The sequence below is a fragment of the Salvelinus fontinalis genome, chromosome 18 (genome assembly GCF_029448725.1).
Source record: "Salvelinus fontinalis isolate EN_2023a chromosome 18, ASM2944872v1, whole genome shotgun sequence".
Lineage (NCBI taxonomy): Eukaryota > Metazoa > Chordata > Actinopteri > Salmoniformes > Salmonidae > Salvelinus > Salvelinus fontinalis.
In genome coordinates, this window is record NC_074682.1 from 27595340 (window position 1) to 27615299 (window position 19960).

General features: G+C 44.5%; 1 protein-coding gene across 1 annotated transcript in view; it reads left to right on the forward strand.

The window, feature by feature from the left end:
• Positions 1-377: 377 nt before the first annotated feature.
• LOC129815891 (voltage-dependent calcium channel subunit alpha-2/delta-3-like) overlaps positions 378-19960 on the forward strand; it is a 94484-nt gene continuing 74901 nt past the window's right edge. Inside the window, exons 1-5 of the mRNA XM_055870070.1 lie at positions 378-732; positions 1737-1818; positions 8593-8709; positions 10928-10987; positions 19303-19465. Coding sequence (XP_055726045.1) covers positions 596-732; positions 1737-1818; positions 8593-8709; positions 10928-10987; positions 19303-19465 — 559 coding nt within the window. The 5' untranslated portion in view covers positions 378-595. The remainder of the gene's footprint in view (positions 733-1736; positions 1819-8592; positions 8710-10927; positions 10988-19302; positions 19466-19960) is intronic.

Consider the following 19960-nt stretch of genomic DNA (forward strand, 5'->3'; position numbering starts at 1 on the left):
AGAATGTGGTAACCTGTAACATGTAACACCTGAGTAAAGGATTATGCTTGTATTTTACCAAACTCTCCAACGTGAGTTATTCACATACACATAATAACAGTTGGGTCTAATAGTGTTGCTGTCCTGGGGCTCTTTGGGGTCTGTTTGTGTTTGTGAACAGAGCCCCAGGATCAGCTTGCTTAGGGGCTCTTCTCCAGTTTAATTTCTCTGTAGGTGATGGCTTTGTAATGGAAGGCTTGGGAATCGCTTCCTTTTAGGTGGTTGAAGAATTTAACGGCTCTTTTTTGCATTTAGATAATTAGCGGGTATCGCCTAATTCTGCTCTGCATGCATTATCTCTCTCTCTCTCTCTCTCTCTCTCTCTCTCTCTCTCTGCCCTCTGGTGGTGAGCGGTTTGTGCCTATGTTCATAGGTCAACGCTCTCTTTCAGCACGCGGGTCCCTTCAGGAGTGACAATTGCCCCCTTGGATGCGGGACTGGTGCGAGGGAAGCACCGATAAATATGTGCCGGTAACAGGGGCTGCCGCTTTTCGCGCTGAGTGCGTTTTCGGGACTAGAGAGGTACTAGCCATTGTACCAGGATCCGTGGTCGGGAATGCTCGTGAAGATGCTGTGGAATTGGAAGATCCTCGTTTCGCACGTGTGCTGCGCCAGCTTCCTTCTGTTCTGGATTATACTGGGCACGGCAGTGGTGGACGTGATAGGGTCCCAGCAAGGGATTCCTCTCTCAGTGTGAGTGGAGGATGTCATATCTTAACATTTTAGTTACTCAATAGTTACACCACATGTTGTTGAGTTTTTCAGTTAGATTTCCTGAAGTGTGTAAGCAGTAGATTTGTTATAGTAAAAATGATAAACAAGCCGAAAACATCAGCATGTAATAACAATGTAACAACAACTGCATAATACTAATATTAATTTGTTTTTGTTATTTATTAGTGTTGGTGTCTAATAAATAATTACCAAAAATAGACTTCTTTACCCTAACCCCAAGTCTATTGCTGCTATAGATAGATCATATCTGGCATAATAACAGCGTAAGAACAACAAATGAATCATATATCATCATATATGACATGTACACACTATTTAAATGTACAGATGTCTTTATTTTAAACTGATTGTTGTCCTTCTTTTAATCAAAATACAGATATGTCCCAAATAACTACTATACAAAACATTACAATAAAACCATGTTCATTTGTCGATGTTAACCCAGATTGCTGTACTTTGGTCTGCGTAGAGACACCACAGTCTACAATGTACAGTTTAAGGAAGACTTTAGGCAAAAGTTTGCATCAACTTTAGCTTCATAAACTGTCAATTTATAACACATCATAAACACCAAATAAACATGAAAAAACCGCTACATTGAATGATATCACTTATCTACAATATAGGTCTAGTGTATTTGACATATTGTTGATGGACACAAATTCAACACACCTCAAAACAATGTATTTCTTATATGAGGGTCTTGTGTTTTTTTAAGAACAGGAGTATCTTCAAGAAAATAGTTTATACTCACACCAGCCATATAACACACAAACAACTTCTAGATATCCATGGATCTATGATTACATTTTTTGAGATTTGTTTTGAAATTTCTGGTGCAGTTTTTGTTTTCTTGTTATCTCAGCTCTACATTATTGAAATGTGTGTGTAATGTCACAGAATATCCTGTGTTCACCTGAACTGGTATAATAACAATATAGAAATGTTCTGTTGGTTTCCAGGGTGAAGTTATGGGCCTCAGCGTTTGGTGGAGAAATTAAATCAATTTCTGCAAAATACTCTGGATCCCAGCTGCTGCAGAAGGTATCTCTTTCATTCCTCAATCTTAATCTCATTCCTATACACGCACACACAGACACACACACACTGTACGCTGTAATGCTGCATTTTCATCTAATGGCTGCTGACACATTTCTGTGTCCCAGCTGAATACTGATGTGTTGTGTATGAAAGGACTCAGGTGTGTGGATCAGAGGCCCATCTCTCCATGTGTGTGTGTGTGTGTGTGGTGGGGGGGGGGGGGGGGGGGGTACTGGACACAGCCCATTAACCACAGCACTGTTTCTTCTCTCATCTCATCTCCAGTTCACTCTCTGGAGTAAAGAGTTTCAACCCCAGGATATAAATGTGACAAGGAGACAAATTGAATAAGAGTGTGTTGAGTGTGTTGAGTGTGATGGGCTGTGATGGGTTGGGATGGGCTGTGATGGGTTGGGATGGGATGGGATGGGCTGTGATGGGTTGGAATGGGCTGGGATGGGTTGGGATGGGCTGGGATGGGATGGGCTGTGATGGGTTGGGATGGGTTGGGATGGGCTGGGATGGGTTGGGATGGGATGGGATGGGCTGTGATGGGTTGGGATGGGCTGGGATGGGTTGGGATGGGCTGGGATGGGTTGGGATGGGCTGTGATGGGTTGGGATGGGCTGTGATGGGCTGTGATGGGTTGGGATGGGCTGTGCTGGGTTGGGATGGGCTGTGATGGGATGGGTTGGGCTGGGCTGGGTTTGGGTTGGTTTGGGTTGGTTTGGTTTGGTTGGTTTGGTTTGGTTTGGTTGGGATGGTCTGGGATGGGATGGGTTGGGATGGGCTGGGATGGGTTGGGATGGGTTGGGATAGGATGGACTGGGATGGGCTGGGATGGGCTGTGATGGGCTGGGATGGGCTGGGATGGGCTGGATGCAATGGGTGGGGTGCAGAGAGAGAGTGGGGAGAAGAGAGAGAGAAAGAGAGATGGGTTTGCAGAAAAAGCCCCTAAGTGAAAGTAAATGACCCCTTGGCAGCAGACATGTGCTCCCCAGTGTGTACAGAGCTTATGGTTTGAACACTACAGCACCTGTCATCCAAGTGGAGGATATGTGGAGGTATGTTGGATAGGGTTGCAAAATTTGGAATCTTTCCAAAAATTCCCAGGTTTTCCAGAAATCCTGGATGGAAGATTCACAGAATCAGATGGGAATAAGCAGAAAATCGAGAATCCTCCAACCAGGATTTCTGGAATCTTGCAAACCTAATGCTGTACCCAGAGCACTGGCTGGAGTACTGTAAAAGTACAGAGTTTGTGTTATCTTGGCAATATGGGCATTTTGAAGTTTTAGCACTATTTGTACTGTAGTGAACTCATAGCATTAGAACTGAGCACTAATGTACATACTTTATGGGAAAGTCTGAGTTAAGCAGACGGATTGAATTAAAACTTGGCCATATGGCCCTATGTGCTTACACCTGAATGTAGACAGTCATTTTATTCCAACATATTTCATATTCATTTTCCTTCAATTGAGCTTTAATTAAATGCTGCATTTAAAAATATATATATATTTCAGACTTGCAGCAGTTTGAAATTAGTTTGATTGAAAACCAGAGATTGTCGATGACCACAGATAGAGGAAAACATGGGTCATATTCATTAGTGCACACCATAATAAACTGTAGCAAAACATTTTGCAACAAAAAACATTTTGCTTTGAAAATGAGAGTTTCTTATTTGGACAAGTTCAGCTAGTCCCTCCCTGTTTCAGTCCGTTTGGTTTCTAGTGAATACGACCCTGATATGTTACATTCATACAGTACATACTGTACTGTATGTAAGTGATCTGCTGTGTAATGTGATTGAGTGTGAAGTCAGTGGTGATGAGGAGATACATATCCCCATTTAGCTCTGTTCATCATTCTCTCATTTTATGATAATGTGGAGCTTAGCTCAGCACCAGGCTGCTGCTGCAATAGTCTAACATCCAACACTGTAGCAGTATACGGGTAGTGTGTGTGCTTGCGTTTATGTGTTGGATGTGAGTGTCTGCCTACCTTTTGACTGTCTAATGTCCCCAGCTGATCTTGTGTGAGAACAGAATACTCAGAGGTAAAATGTCCCCAGCAGTTGTTTTTCTTTCTGTGTATGTAAGCACTTTCCTCATGTTCCCGTTCACAGATGCATGACTGGTGTAGGACACCTTTCATCCAATCAGCAGACCTCTCCCACTCTGAGGGGCCAGTGAGGCGAGTAGAGAGAGAGAGGCACGGCTGGATAGTTTTAGGGCTGATCATTAAGGATGATCATTAGGTGCTTTATTATGGGGTATTAGTAGATTTCCACACAGAGCTGAGCTGCTGTATGGGCAACAGAACAGGATTACGGATACAGACAGAAGGCTGTGTGTGTGTGTGTCTGGGTGACACCTCCTCAGGCTTGGGTTCGGTCAGGCCTCATCTACACATCAGTCATTACCTTAATCAATAAACATAATCAGTTCTGTTGATGGATGGGGTTTAACCTGTCCCTGATGACTGGGGGGGGGGGGGGGGGGGGGGCAGACGTGAAATGAACTGTTCCGAGCCACTGCCGGCCCAAACTCTTCCTTCCCTGGGTCTAATTTCACCCCATGTACTTGGCTTTGTTTATGTATGTGTGTGTTCTGCTCATACATTCTCATTTCGACGCTGAACCCACCAATGGTGTGCATGGCAAAAGAGCTCTATTTTCATGTCAACTGATTCAAGGCACCGGTTCCAATCCAAGTGCAAATGCCATTTAGCAAACTCCAGACATTTATATCTGTTGGATGACATGAAAATAGAGGTCTTTGGCCACGCACACCAATTGTGGGTTTGGTATCGAAATGAGAATGGATGAGCAGAAAAGAACCCCATACCTACTGTAAAATATGGTGGTGGATCTTTGATGTTATGGGGCAATTTTGCTTCCACTGGTCCTGGGGACCTTGTTAAGGTCAACAGCATCATTTGGCCACTTTACCCAGTGGCCAAAACGCGGGTTGCCTCTGTCAGGAGGTTGAAACTTGGCTGCAAGTGGATCTTCCACCAAGACAATAACCCCAAGCATACATCAAAATCCACAAATCAACTCTCCGAGTAGTCTCGTCAGGTATCCCACACGCCGGCCTCTATAGCTCCATCTCCTCCTCCTTCGGGGATTTGGGCCTGGTCCAGGATAATCAATATGTCTTTCGCCTCAGACTTATTGAAGTAGAAGTCCTCGTCCAAATCAAGGTTAGTGATAGCTGTTCTGATTTCCAGAAGCTCTTTACGTCATAGGAAACGATGGCGGAAAAATTATGTACGAAACAAGTTAAGATCAGCACAAATAAATACACAAAATAGCACCATCCCTCCAGCACCATTCTCTCACACAGGAGTGCGCCAACTGCCAGTGACCATAGCAACAAAATAAACAAACATTATTGACATGCAAAAGAATGATCACTTTCACACCATATGCATGCATAAAAATGTATTTACATGCAACAGAAATTATTTATCAAAAAATCTATTAGAAAACAATTATTTTTAATTGTTAGACGTGACACTGTACTAATAATGTTAGCCAGCTAGCTAGCTGGAGTGGGCAAATTGGACATTCTTGCTGAAGTACCACCACACAGGCCACGTTTTCAACTGTGATTGGTCAACAACTACTGCGCTGCTTGAAAAATAGAGCAGAATTTAATTTTCTACGGCTCGGTTTAACGGCTTCCACAGGCACAAACACCGCCGAAGGGAGCAAGTAGTAGAGGTTAATGGTTCACTGTCTCAGGAAAAAACAATGAGTTGTGGCGTTCCGCAGGGGAGCGTGCTTGGGCCTCTGCTGTTTTTATTGTATATTAACGATATGAAAGATGCTTGTTCTTGTCGTCTTTTTCTTTATGCGGATGACTCTACACTTCTGGTGTCTCACAAAGTAAAACTATGTTGGAGAGCATACTTAGCACAGAGCTTACTAACATTAGCAAATGGCTTGGAGATAAAAAGCTATCTCTGCACTTAGGGAAAACTGAAGCAATTCTTTTTGGATCCAGACCTAAATTGTGTAGGTCGTCTGAAATCAGAGTGGAGTTAGGGGGTGAGGTGCTGGCTACTAAAACCTCTGTTAGTGTCACGCCCTGACCTTAGAGATCCTTTTTATGTCTCTATTTTGGTTTGGTCAGGGCGTGAGTTGGGGTGAGCATTCTATGTTCTGTGTTCTATGTTTTGTATTTCTTTGTTGGTTGGCCGGGTGTGGTTCTCAATCAGAGGCAGCTGTCTATCGTTGTCTCTGATGGAGAACCATACTTAAGTAGCTCTTGCCCACATGGGTTTTGTGGGTAGTTGTTTTTTGTCTTTGTGTCTGCACCAGACAGAACTGTTTCGGGTTGGTCTATTTTTGTTATTTTGTCTTAGTGTTCTGAGTTAAAATAAATATTATGAACACGTACGACGCTGCACCTTGGTCCGATCCTTCTCATTCCGACGACAACCGTTACAGTTAGCTACTTGGGATGTATCCTTGATGGAAGCTTGGGAGGTGTGAGCATGGCCAATAAGGTGCTAGGGAAGGTTAATGCCAGGACTAAGTTTTTGGCTAGAAAGTCCAAGCTGCTTGATAAGGACTCCAGGAAAGTGCTAGCTACTGCCCTCATTCAATGCCATTTTGACTATGCTAGTACTTCCTGTTTTGGGGGCTTATCTAAACTTATGAAGGGGAAGCTCCAGATAGCCCAGAATAAGCTGATCAGGGTAATATTGAAGGTGAGTCCACATACTCACATAGGCAGGAGCTGCTTTCAGGAACTAAACTGGCTGCCTGTTGAGGCTAGGGTGTCCCAGATTAGACTAGGTTTGGTTTACAGGCGTATTTAGGGTCCTGCGCCCAGGTGTTGCTGATGTGTGCTTATACAGGTTCAGGAGTAATGCTGGGAAAGGTACTTTCTTGTATACTGGAGCCTCAGAATGGAATGAGTTGCCTCTCCCTATAAAAAACAACGTCCTCTCTGGACAGCTTTAAAAAATAAAGTAAAAATATGTTTGATGTCTTCTGTGCCCATATGACTAACCTCTATGATGTAACTGGAATGATGAGATAGATGTTCTTCTATGTTTTTGTTATATTATTTCACTGCTATACTGTGTTTGATCTTGTCTAGCCATCTTGTCTCAAGAGGACCACAATGGAAATGGACTTTATTGTGTGTTATCCTCGATGATTTTATTCATGTGCATGTATGGCTTTTAAGTTTTATGTGTGCTTGTTTTTTTAAATGGTCGAATTAATAAACGAAACTAAACTAAAGACCCCTCCATCTGGGTAGAATTTCACCCCCGCCTAGGCTTCATCGAAACTTAATAGGCACCCCAGTCGCCGCATGCTGTCTGTTGGTGTAACGAATGTCCTGGGAAGAAAGAGTGGACCAAAACGCAGCGTGGTACGTGTTCATGATGAATTTAATTAAATAACCTGAACACTGAATAACAAAAAACAACAAAGAGAGTGAACGAAACGAAACAGTCCTGAAAGGTGCAACAACACAAAACAGGAAACAACTACCCACAAACCATAGGTGGGAAAAGGATACCTAAGTATGGTTCTCAATCAGAGACAACGATAGACAGCTGCCTCTGATTGGGAACCATACCAGGCCAAACACATAGAAATAGAAAACATAGAAAAAACACATAGAATGCCCACCCCAACTCACGCCCTGACCAAACCAAAATAGAGACATAAAAAAGGAACTAAGGTCAGGGCGTGACAGTTGGTGCCTTTATCCTCAATGTGAGGTTTTGAAAAGTATTTAAAACAGGGCTGTCAATACTTTTTCACCCATACCTTTTTGAGAAAAACAATTATTATTTGTTAAACCAAAACTCTCTCTGAGCAATTGTATTAGTATGAAATAATATAATTTCCCTATTTTTTAGCATACATTGCTCAGTATTTGAATTATTTATTTTATACAGACATTTTTGCTCATCTTTATCAAGGGTGTAAATAATTTAGAACCCCAGTGTGTCTGCGAGCGTGTGCGCATGTGCGCGCGCGCGTGTGTGTGTGCGTGCGTGTGTGTGAGGGACGTGAGGGACTTGAGACACATGCAGGTTATATTCGGATTATTATTTTGTGTGACTCTGTGTGTTTTTTGTTGTTGTGTATGTTATGTTCTATTCTCTTTGTGTGTTCTGTTGGGCTTTGTTCTGTCAGTGCAGGTGCAGTGTATCCTGCAGGCTCAGCATTATGTGAAGTGTAGTTCATTATCCAGAAGCGCCCAAGCCTGACACCTTATTATCTTTCTCCCATGCTTTGACTGCATTTCAATTAACCTCCAACCATGCGTGGCCTTCACTTCCAGGCCCGCCCACAGCCCACCCAGCAGCCAATCAGAGCCAGAGCCACAGCTTGTCAGCCAAGATTAAGCCTATCAATCATATAATAAAACAGGATACGTTTTATCAGCCAATCATCTGAGGGTTGTCAGCCCTTCTCAGATACATGGGAGGGAGTGTTACACTGGACTCTGCTGGTTCCAGAGGTGCAGGGATATGAAAGCTAAGGGGGTTTTCTATGTGTGTGTGGATTTAACAGATAGAAGAAAGGTTCACCTTTGTGAACACCTTTGTTACTAAAACACAGAGCTCATTGACTTAACCCACCCAATAAAACCCATTGACATGAGATGTGTATTCGAAGTGTTCGTGTGATCCTCTGTGACACACACTCACTCTGAATTTCTCAAACACCAGCTGATGAATAATTCAGTATCCAAGTATTATAGAGTTAAAACGTATTTTCTCTTTCATTTACAGAAATATAAAGAATTGGAAAAGTCTGTCCGAGTGGAAGAAATTGATGGCATGAAAGTGGTCAAAAATCTATCGAAGAAGATGGAGGACATGTTCCGGAAGAAAAAGGAGGCAATTCGGGTACATATATCGTCGTATCTTTCCTTTTATCTTCCCTTCCTTAGGCTGTGATTTCTGGAAGTAGGCCTAATTTAGAATACTGACAAGAGGAGACTTTAAATATCTAAAAATGATCAACAAAATATCTATATGTATTATAATTAGTATTATCACATTTAGGAGCATCTTTTGCATTTTCCTTAGGCCTATCCATGACCATGAATGAAGCTGTTATAACCAATTGTAAGCTGGTGGCCATATATATCAACGGTCAGAAATGTATATTTCGTTTTTATTCCTCAAGCTTTCTGCTTGGTGGGCATTTCTATTCATAGCACAGGTTTAAATTTAAAGTTTGTCATGGATGACAATTACACTAGTGTCGCATTTTATCCAGTAGCGGTATGCTATTTACTACAATCCCTCTCCTGTGACAGCATTCTCATGAGACAAATATAGCCGTTGTACATTTGTATTTGGCCTGAGAGGAGAGGTGCAAGTAGCCTAGTTTAATGGTTAAGCTGGTGTGAGATGATAGCGTTTATCTCACACCGCCAGATCTCACTGCGCTGTACGGTATTACCTGCATGGTTGTAATTCTACAGTTTAGGCCCATTTGCTTTTATCATTCTCTATTTATTAGGCAGTATTTCAATGTATATTATTACAGTGCTGTAAATTGAAAAAATGGTTTCGTGTGAACAAATTAAAATTATTTGAAAGCACTGCATTGCCTAGGCCTATTTCGTCAGATGCAAATCATAAAAATCCCATTCGTTGACTTCTTTTGTTATTGCTTAGCCTAAAGAAAATAACTGATATCTCTCAATTGGCAACAATCAAATTGTCATATCCAATTAACGAAATTCCGATGGTCACCAATTGACATTAGGCTATAGGCTACCAGTGCCGTGGCGAAGGCCTATTGGAAATGAAAATGAATATAAAACAATTACAATGTAGCCCAATTCGTGTTTACGATATTGATCTAGTCCTTCTGAGCCTTGCATATTTTTAGAGTGGTATGGCTACCTGTTTTGAAATTCACTTCCGTTAATAATACTTATTTGATATGGTTTGAAATAACTTCCCAGCAAATATTGGCTTCTTGTGATTCGCCCCCCCCCCCCCTCCCCCACAACAAAAAATAGCCCTAGAGAAAAATCGGTTTACATTTAGCGCCTTTGAGGTTTTATCATTATTACAATACAATTACTACATCTATTGTTATCGACAGAATCTAAGACTGAAACGCCAAAGGTATGAAAATAAATTAAGTATAACTGTCACACAAGCGTTTGCTTCATGCCATAGCCTACAGCTGTTTACTGTTTGAGTTGACATGCTCGACAGTTATTAATGACCTGTTCCAGAACGGCGATGAGACTGTAGAAGCCTAGGTGTTCAGGCGGCATTTCTTCCAAAACACGCAGGCAAGCACCTTTCAAAGAGGGGACTATTGTATAGGTTATTGCGTGTGGTGGGTTACAGTTCTACACTGGGCCATGCTAATCAAGAAGTTCACTCACTGCACGCTTATATTTCTGTGCGTGGCCTTGCTAGGCAGAAATATAGGCCTACAGTAACCTATGTAATGAGACATTTTTACCACATCATTGTTGTATGCCTATTCGTATGATTTTCATGTTGTTTTCAGAGGCAAGAGCATCCTTTGTTGGAGGCAGGTAATTGATAGGCTGAGCACAGTGCTTAGTGCTATCTTTTGAAGTGGATTAAAATAATGACCTAAGCATCACTAAATAACATCAAATCCTTTAACAGTTGATGTATAACTCTATCATTATTCGTTTTGGGAAATATAATTTAAGTGTGGAAACATTGATTGAATAATTGAATACTGTAAGATGTCAAAGGTCCTTGACTAGACATTCTGTCCATCCCAGCTACCATTTACATTACTTGGCTTGGGCTGTTCCGTGGCCAGAGCACCAGTAGTAGAGCAAACTCATGTCTCTGTGCTCCAAACAGCTATGCAGGTAGGCAGGCAGGGCCATTCCTCATCTCTCTGGCCCTCTGTTACTGCAGATTGACTGCCTCCCTGCAGCAGGCTAGCTAGAACTATAGGAGCCACTGAGATGCTCTGACATTGTGTCAGGTCTTAAAAAACTCTTGATCATGGGTGATGGGTTGGAGTTGAGCTGGTGTGTTGATGCTTCCCCTCTGTCCTTCCCCCTCCCCATATCTCTCTCTTCCCCTCCTTATGCCCCCCCCCCTTCAGAGGCTGGTGGAGGCAGCAGAAGAGGCACATCTACAGCACGAGGAAAACCCAGAGCTGCAGGTGAGAGGGGCGAGGGGGGGGGGGGGGGGATAAGATGGCGTGTAGAAGACAGAGACAGTAAGTATCATAATATCCAGAAGAGAAAGTGAGAGATATAAAATAATGGTTAGTCTATGACAAGGTGAAACATGGGGTAGTCTATGACAAGGTGATAGAAGGGGTAGTCTCTGACAAGGTGATAGGAGGGGTAGTCTCTGACAAGGTGATAGGAGGGGTAGTCTCTGACAAGGTGATAGGAGGGGTAGTCTCTGACAAGGTGATAGAAGGGGTAGTCTATGACAAGATGATAGAAGGGGTAGTCTCTGACAAGGTGATAGAAGGGGTAGTCTATGACAAGGTGATAGAAGGGGTAGTCTATGACAAGATGATAGAAGGGGTAGTCTCTGACAAGGTGATAGAAGGGGTAGTCTATGACAAGATGATAGAAGGGGTAGTCTCTGACAAGGTGATAGAAGGGGTAGTCTATGACAGGGTGATAGAAGGTGTAGTCTCTGACAAGGTGATAGAAGGGGTAGTCTATGACAAGGTGATAGAAGGGGTAGTCTATGACAAGGTGATAGAAGGGGTAGTCTATGACAAGATGATAGAAGGGGTAGTCTCTGACAAGGTGATAGAAGGGGTAGTCTATGACAAGATGATAGAAGGGGTAGTCTCTGACAAGGTGATAGAAGGGGTAGTCTATGACAAGATGATAGAAGGGGTGGTCTCTGACAAGGTGATAGAAGGGGTAGTCTATGACAAGGTGATAGAAGGGGTAGTCTATGACAAGGTGATAGGAGAGGTAGTCTCTGACAAGGTGATAGGAGGGGTAGTCTATGACAAGGTGATAGAAGGGGTAGTCTATGACAAGGTGATAGGAGAGGTAGTCTCTGACAAGGTGATAGGAGGGGTAGTCTCTGACAAGGTGATAGGAGGGTTAGTCTCTGACAAGGTGGTAGGAGGGGTAGTCTATGACAAGGTGATAGGAGAGGTAGTCTCTGACAAGGTGATTGGAGGGTTAGTCTATGACAAGGTGATAGAAGGGGTAGTCTATGACAAGGTGGTAGGAGGGGTAGTCTATGACAAGGTGATAGGAGAGGTAGTCTCTGACAAGGTGATAGAAGGGCTAGTCTATGACAAGGTGATAGAAGGGCTAGTCTATGACAAGGTGATAGAAGGGGTTATGGACAGTATAGTGGCTGCTGGTGTTGGCAGTGTCCTTCATGTTAATACCCTGTCACAGTGATGATACATAATGCCTCTTTAATAAGCAACGCTGCATAGAACGCCATACCATGCTGCGGCTGGAAACTCACACTGATTGTTTTAAAGCGTAAGCATCATTCACAAGTAGCCTGTGAATGTGACACTGTTGAAGAGGGAGTGGCTTCAATTTCAGTAAACTGCCATTGGAAAGAACACGATCCAAGTGTAAATTCAGCACCATGGTCAGCGCCCACTGACAACCACACTGGAATCAGATTATATTACAATGCACTTATACCATTACATATCTGCACCATTAACAATAAAGACTTACTTTTTATTTTCCTGAATGCAATCTCGCACCCAAGGAATGCTGATGTTATCTTCTAACACATCACAAAATTATTGGATGTCATGCAACAACAATCAGCTGTGTCTTTGGTTTATTTCAGCTTCATACATGAAATATTCATAACTTCATCCATATAAGAGAATATAATATTCCCATTGTGTGTGCTGCGGTATGTGTTCAGGTGTGGTTCCCATGCCCGTCCATGTGTGTTACAACCCAGCATTGTGCTCAGTCTTTAAAGGACATTATACAGCTGTTATTGCTGGATTCTTTTTCATTTTCTTTGGTGCAGTGAGCCTTCTCTTCCTATGCAGTGGAATTGCAGTAATTCTGTCACACTGAGAATGTACAGGACCCTCTCCCCTCCCTCCTTCCTTCTTTCATTCGTTCTCTCTCTTTTTCCCTCTTTCTCTTCCTTCTTCCCTCCCTCACTCATTTTTTCTCTCTCTCGCTCTCTCTCCCTCTTTCCAGTAGACAAAGATAAATGGAACTCTTATGCACAGTGCATTGTTCCACTTTTCTTCCTGAAGATTGGAAACTCACTCGGGCAACAAATCACTTGTGGCCACCCAGTTAATAGCTGGACTTACATCATATGAATACATTGTGATCACCCCATAGTTTTCAGGTTTCTCTGGTGATTATATTAACACATTGGAAGAAGGTGGATAAGGTCATTATTACATTAAAGGACAGAATTTCGGTCTCAATATTTCAATGTTGTGATCCTTCATTACTCTGCACTTATTATAGTTTGAGGATAACAATCAACTCCAGATTCAATGTGACCAGATGATTATGTATGTCCATTGCTGTGGTGATATTCATCTTCTTTATAACAATGCAATTATGTAGCCCACAACACATTATTGAATTGTTTTATGATTTAAGAGCATATTGTCATTGAGCAAATGGTTTCCTGTTTTTTGGGAGTGTTATATTTAGATCTACTGTAAGCCACACATTTACAGTATAGCCCTACACGTTTACACTGTATGCTAAACATGCATAATAAGCTTTATAACTAATTTTCACAGTTTTGAAGGCTATTACTGTGATTGTTAGATATTTTAGTGCATACATAACAGGGTTACTATTTTAGATAATAATTATTTACTATTATTTAAAATGGTGACCAAATTCATCAATTTTTAATCGCTATACAGTAGCTTAAGCCGAATAATGTGCATCGATTTTTTTACATGGTAATGTAAAACATAATATTTCGTTCTTTCCTTTAGGCTCTATTCAGACTAGTTATTTTACAGTGAACTTGCTAAAACTTAATGCTCGCATTTTCATTGTAAAATCCTAACGCCTATTCTTTATTGTTAAAATGTAGGGTAGGCCTACTCTGCAGCCCCCGTCTCTCTAGAAAACTGTTAAAATATTTTTAGAATTGCTCATCTTTAATACAAAAATTCTACAGTATACTGGATTTTTTTCTTCGATGCTCAATGTTGTCACTATGACGTGCAAAAAGGGACTCTCATATAGGCTATGCTTATCCGCAAATGTAGCCAGACTTTTAAATAGTAAACTATTCTGCTGCTTACAAAACACGGTTCTCCTCTTTAACAATAAAACGTAAATTGCGGAAACCCATCGAATATACAATAAACTACATACAATACGACAGTGAAAATACATTATTATTTGAGCATATTTTGCGGGATCTGTTATCGATAGCATATGAGCGGATACAGAGAGAGTTCACCTTGCAGTATACCATGCTGTCACACACATCACCTGCACGCCCTTGAACCCTGGCTGTATAGTCTAACACTGGTTAATGTAAAACACAGCACCGTCTTAAAATGAGACAGAGATTAGATAAGAGAGAACCCACCGTATCACGTCGAAGTCTTGGCCCGGGAAATGGTGCGTGAAAAATGCATGGTGTCAAAACGGCAAGCTGTTATTAAATGATGCGTCAGAGTTTGATGTTATTAAATTATCTGATATCCTCAGGTAGAACTCTAAAGTACCCACATTTTCGTCATTTTTAATTTCCACTCGATAAAGTGTATAAAGTTTTATGTTGGTTTCAACATAAAAAATACCTAAAGAGAATCAAATTAAAGTCAAATGACTTACAACTGGAAAATCATTTTATAACATGTGCCTGTATAAGTAGTGTAAATACTTGTATTAATCTACAGTAGCTCTCAACAGCTTTCTGTACGTTATTTTTTACCACCAAACAACGTTTGTGTTAAGTATGTTACTATGCAGAGTAGTCTCAGTGATGTCTACAATGAGTCATTCTGGCTGCCTGAAGGTCAGTCTGAGGATCAAAGGGTCAGTATGGAGAAATTGGGCTGGACTACTCTATCATAGGTGGTACATTGACCTTCAAAGAGGTCCAGTAAGACCCACTGCAGTTCAAATTTCAAAAGGCACTTGCACATCTGAGCTATCTTTGTTGCGGGTGCATGGTAACAGTTGAATAAGATGAGAAAAATAAACTTGCACACTGCTCTTTAATAAGCTTTATGTAGCAAGCTCAGTCAGCCCGGGTTTAAACCAGTTATACCCATTTCACACTACTGAAACAAGCCAAACCATTCCAAACTGTAGTCTTCCTGGCCTTGTTATGCATCCATCCCATAGTTGCTGCATGGAACCATGCTTGCAAGGACATTGTGAAAAATTCAGGGTTGAGGGTATTAGACCCACAAGCAACTACCTATACAGCCAGCCCTGGTACGGTAGGCCCCGTCTCGCTGCAGCAGTGGTGTACAGTAACCTACAGTAAGAGCCAATGGAGCGTCTCGGCCATGGAGCCGCAGTGTCCCCTGTCTGGGCTGGCCTGCTCTACACTACAGTAATAACCCTGCTGATGGTTAACGGGCCTCTCTCTACAGTCCTATCACTTCTGCTGAGCATGCACGTTCCTCTCCTCCCTCCTTCCTCCCCTCCTACCTTCCTTGGACCGTCAGAGGGGCGCCCAGGCGTGGTATGAGCTGTCAGGCCCTGCTTTATGGTGATGCCCGTGTGGCCTCCCCCAAGTACGCCACAGAGTCCATCACACACACCCTACTCCTCTCCCTCCCTCCCTGCCTCTCCCCAAGCCCTTCACTGGCAAACAGGGCCAGTCAGTCCAGAGCTAGGCTGCTTAGACAGAATGAAAGCATCTCTCCTCTAAGCTGGTCCAGGGGTTCAGCACTGTGAAGAACAGGCCAATCACAAAGCAGAGTTACACTTCAGAGAAGTCTGATTGTTCTCTTAATTAACCCCATCGTCCAGACAGAGAGCTGAGCAGCACAGCTCACCTCCACTGCTAGACTGCTGCGCTGTAAACTCCACTTCATTTTAAAAATGTTTAGCTTGACTCTAGTTCCCGAGTGGCGCAGCGGTCTAAGGCACGTCATCTCCGTGCAAGAGGCGTCACTACAGACACCCTGGTTCAGCGGTCTAAGGCACGTCATCTCAGTGCAAGAGGCGTCACTACAGACACCCTGGTTCAGCGGTCTAAGGCACGTCATCTCCGTGCAAGAGGCGTCACTACAGACACCCTGGTTCAGCGGTCTAAGGCACGTCATCTCCGTGCAAGAGGCGTCACTACAGACACCCTGGTTCAGCGGTCTAAGGCACGTCATCTCCGTGCAAGAGGCGTCACTACAGACACCCTGGTTCAGCGGTCTAAGGCACGTCATCTCCGTGCAAGAGGCGTCACTACAGACACCCTGGTTCAGCGGTCTAAGACACTGCATCTCCGTGCAAGAGGCGTCACTACAGACACCCTGGTTCAGCGGTCTAAGGCACGTCATCTCCGTGCAAGAGGCGTCACTACAGACACCCTGGTTCAGCGGTCTAAGGCACGTCATCTCCGTGCAAGAGGCGTCACTACAGACACCCTGGTTCAGCGGTCTAAGGCACGTCATCTCCGTGCAAGAGGCGTCACTACAGACACCCTGGTTCAGCGGTCTAAGGCACGTCATCTCCGTGCAAGAGGCGTCACTACAGACACCCTGGTTCAGCGGTCTAAGGCACGTCATCTCCGTGCAAGAGGCGTCACTACAGACACCCTGGTTCAGCGGTCTAAGGCACGTCATCTCAGTGCAAGAGGCGTCACTACAGACACCCTGGTTCAGCGGTCTAAGGCACGTCATCTCCGTGCAAGAGGCGTCACTACAGACACCCTGGTTCAGCGGTCTAAGGCACGTCATCTCAGTGCAAGAGGCGTCACTACAGACACCCTGGTTCAGCGGTCTAAGGCACGTCATCTCCGTGCAAGAGGCGTCACTACAGACACCCTGGTTCAGCGGTCTAAGGCACGTCATCTCAGTGCAAGAGGCGTCACTACAGACACCCTGGTTCAGCGGTCTAAGGCACGTCATCTCAGTGCAAGAGGCGTCACTACAGACACCCTGGTTCAGCGGTCTAAGGCACGTCATCTCCGTGCAAGAGGCGTCACTACAGACACCCTGGTTCAGCGGTCTAAGGCACGTCATCTCAGTGCAAGAGGCGTCACTACAGACACCCTGGTTCAGCGGTCTAAGGCACGTCATCTCCGTGCAAGAGGCGTCACTACAGACACCCTGGTTCAGCGGTCTAAGGCACGTCATCTCAGTGCAAGAGGCGTCACTACAGACACCCTGGTTCAGCGGTCTAAGGCACGTCATCTCAGTGCAAGAGGCGTCACTACAGACACCCTGGTTCAGCGGTCTAAGGCACGTCATCTCAGTGCAAGAGGCGTCACTACAGACACCCTGGTTCAGCGGTCTAAGGCACGTCATCTCAGTGCAAGAGGCGTCACTACAGACACCCTGGTTCAGCGGTCTAAGGCACGTCATCTCCGTGCAAGAGGCGTCACTACAGACACCCTGGTTCAGCGGTCTAAGGCACGTCATCTCAGTGCAAGAGGCGTCACTACAGACACCCTGGTTCAGCGGTCTAAGGCACGTCATCTCAGTGCAAGAGGCGTCACTACAGACACCCTGGTTCAGCGGTCTAAGGCACGTCATCTCAGTGCAAGAGGCGTCACTACAGACACCCTGGTTCAGCGGTCTAAGGCACGTCATCTCAGTGCAAGAGGCGTCACTACAGACACCCTGGTTCAGCGGTCTAAGGCACGTCATCTCCGTGCAAGAGGCGTCACTACAGACACCCTGGTTCAGCGGTCTAAGGCACGTCATCTCCGTGCAAGAGGCGTCACCACAGACACCCTGGTTCAGCGGTCTAAGGCACGTCATCTCCGTGCAAGAGGCGTCACCACAGACACCCTGGTTCAGCGGTCTAAGACACTGCATCTCCGTGCAAGAGGCGTCACTACAGACACCCTGGTTCAGCGGTCTAAGGCACGTCATCTCCGTGCAAGAGGCGTCACTACAGACACCCTGGTTCAGCGGTCTAAGGCACGTCATCTCCGTGCAAGAGGCGTCACTACAGACACCCTGGTTCAGCGGTCTAAGGCACGTCATCTCCGTGCAAGAGGCGTCACTACAGACACCCTGGTTCAGCGGTCTAAGGCACGTCATCTCCGTGCAAGAGGCGTCACTACAGACACCCTGGTTCAGCGGTCTAAGGCACGTCATCTCCGTGCAAGAGGCGTCACTACAGACACCCTGGTTCAGCGGTCTAAGGCACGTCATCTCAGTGAAAGAGGCGTCACTACAGACACCCTGGTTCAGCGGTCTAAGGCACGTCATCTCAGTGCAAGAGGCGTCACTACAGACACCCTGGTTCAGCGTCTAAGGCACGTCATCTCAGTGCAAGAGGCATCACTACAGACACCCTGGTTCAGCGGTCTAAGGCACGTCATCTCCGTGCAAGAGGCGTCACTACAGACACCCTGGTTCAGCGGTCTAAGGCACGTCATCTCAGTGCAAGAGGCGTCACTACAGACACCCTGGTTCAGCGGTCTAAGGCACGTCATCTCAGTGCAAGAGGCGTCACTACAGACACCCTGGTTCAGCGGTCTAAGGCACGTCATCTCAGTGCAAGAGGCGTCACTACAGACACCCTGGTTCAGCGGTCTAAGGCACGTCATCTCAGTGCAAGAGGCGTCACTACAGACACCCTGGTTCAGCGGTCTAAGGCACGTCATCTCAGTGCAAGAGGCGTCACTACAGACACCCTGGTTCAGCGGTCTAAGGCACGTCATCTCAGTGCAAGAGGCGTCACTACAGACACCCTGGTTCAGCGGTCTAAGGCACGTCATCTCAGTGCAAGAGGTGTCACTTCAGTCCCTGGTAAAAATCCAGGCTGTATCACATCTGGCCGTAATTGGGAGTACCATAGGGCGGCGCACAATTGTCCCAGGTTTGGCCGGGGTAGGCCGTCATTGTAAATAAGAATTTGTTCTCAACTGACTTGCCTAGTTAAATAAATAAAAAATAGTTACTGTATAAATACGGCATATAAGTGCAGCTGTAATGTATTTTGACCTCATTACTAAGGATATCCCTTTATATAACACTTTGTGTTTTTCTCATCAGGGTCTGGGACGTCAAGACAAATACAGTACCACTTGATAGCCACGAGCCTATTGAAACTGATGGTGGAGTTGGGTGTTAACTCTGTTTTTTTCCTCCTCAGTATGAGTACTTCAACACAGTGCTGATTAACACTGTGGATGTTAACTCTGTTGTTTTCCTCCCCAGTATGAGTACTTCAACACAGTGCTGATCTGATTGTTGAGTTGGATTTTAACTCTATATACAGTATCTGCACTGTGTCTATTCCTCCCCAGTATGAGTACTTCAACACGGTACTGATTAACAATGTGGATGTTAACTCTGTTAACTCTATGTGTACCATGTCTGTTCCACAGTATGAGTACTTCAACGCGGTGCTGATCAACGAGGTGGATGAGGAGGGCAACAACGTGGAGCTGGGAGGAGAGTTTGTCCTCGAACCCAATGAACACTTCAACAACCTGTCAGTCAACCTCAGCCTCAGTGTGGTGCAGGTGCCCACCAACATGTATAACAAAGGTAGGGACACTCAGAGATCACTGTCAATATAGTGCATAATAGTTGAAGTGGGTGTATATGTGTGCAGATATGGAAAAGTAGGAGCTCCCCCACGTGAGGTGTCATAAGAGTTCATGGCGGCAACTAAATTGTCCTTCTGGGACAATAAAAATCTATTGAATTGTGTGAGAAGCAGATTTGGGGTACATTTCATGTGAATTCAAGAAAATAATTGAATTTCCAATTTTAAAAAGTGAAACGCGCCATCTTTTTGCAGTGGTGGAAAAAGTATCCGATTGTCATACTTGAGTTTAGATACCTTAATATAAAATGACTTAAGTAAAAGTGAAAGTCACCCAGTGAAATACTACTTGAGTAAAAGTAGTAGAGGGCGGGGTAGAGGGAGGGGGGGTAAAGGGCGGGGGGTAGAGGGCGAAGGTAGAAGGCAGGGGTAGAGGGCGTTGGTAGAGGGTGGAGGTAGAGGGAGGGGTAGAGGGCGGAGGTAGAAGGCGGGGG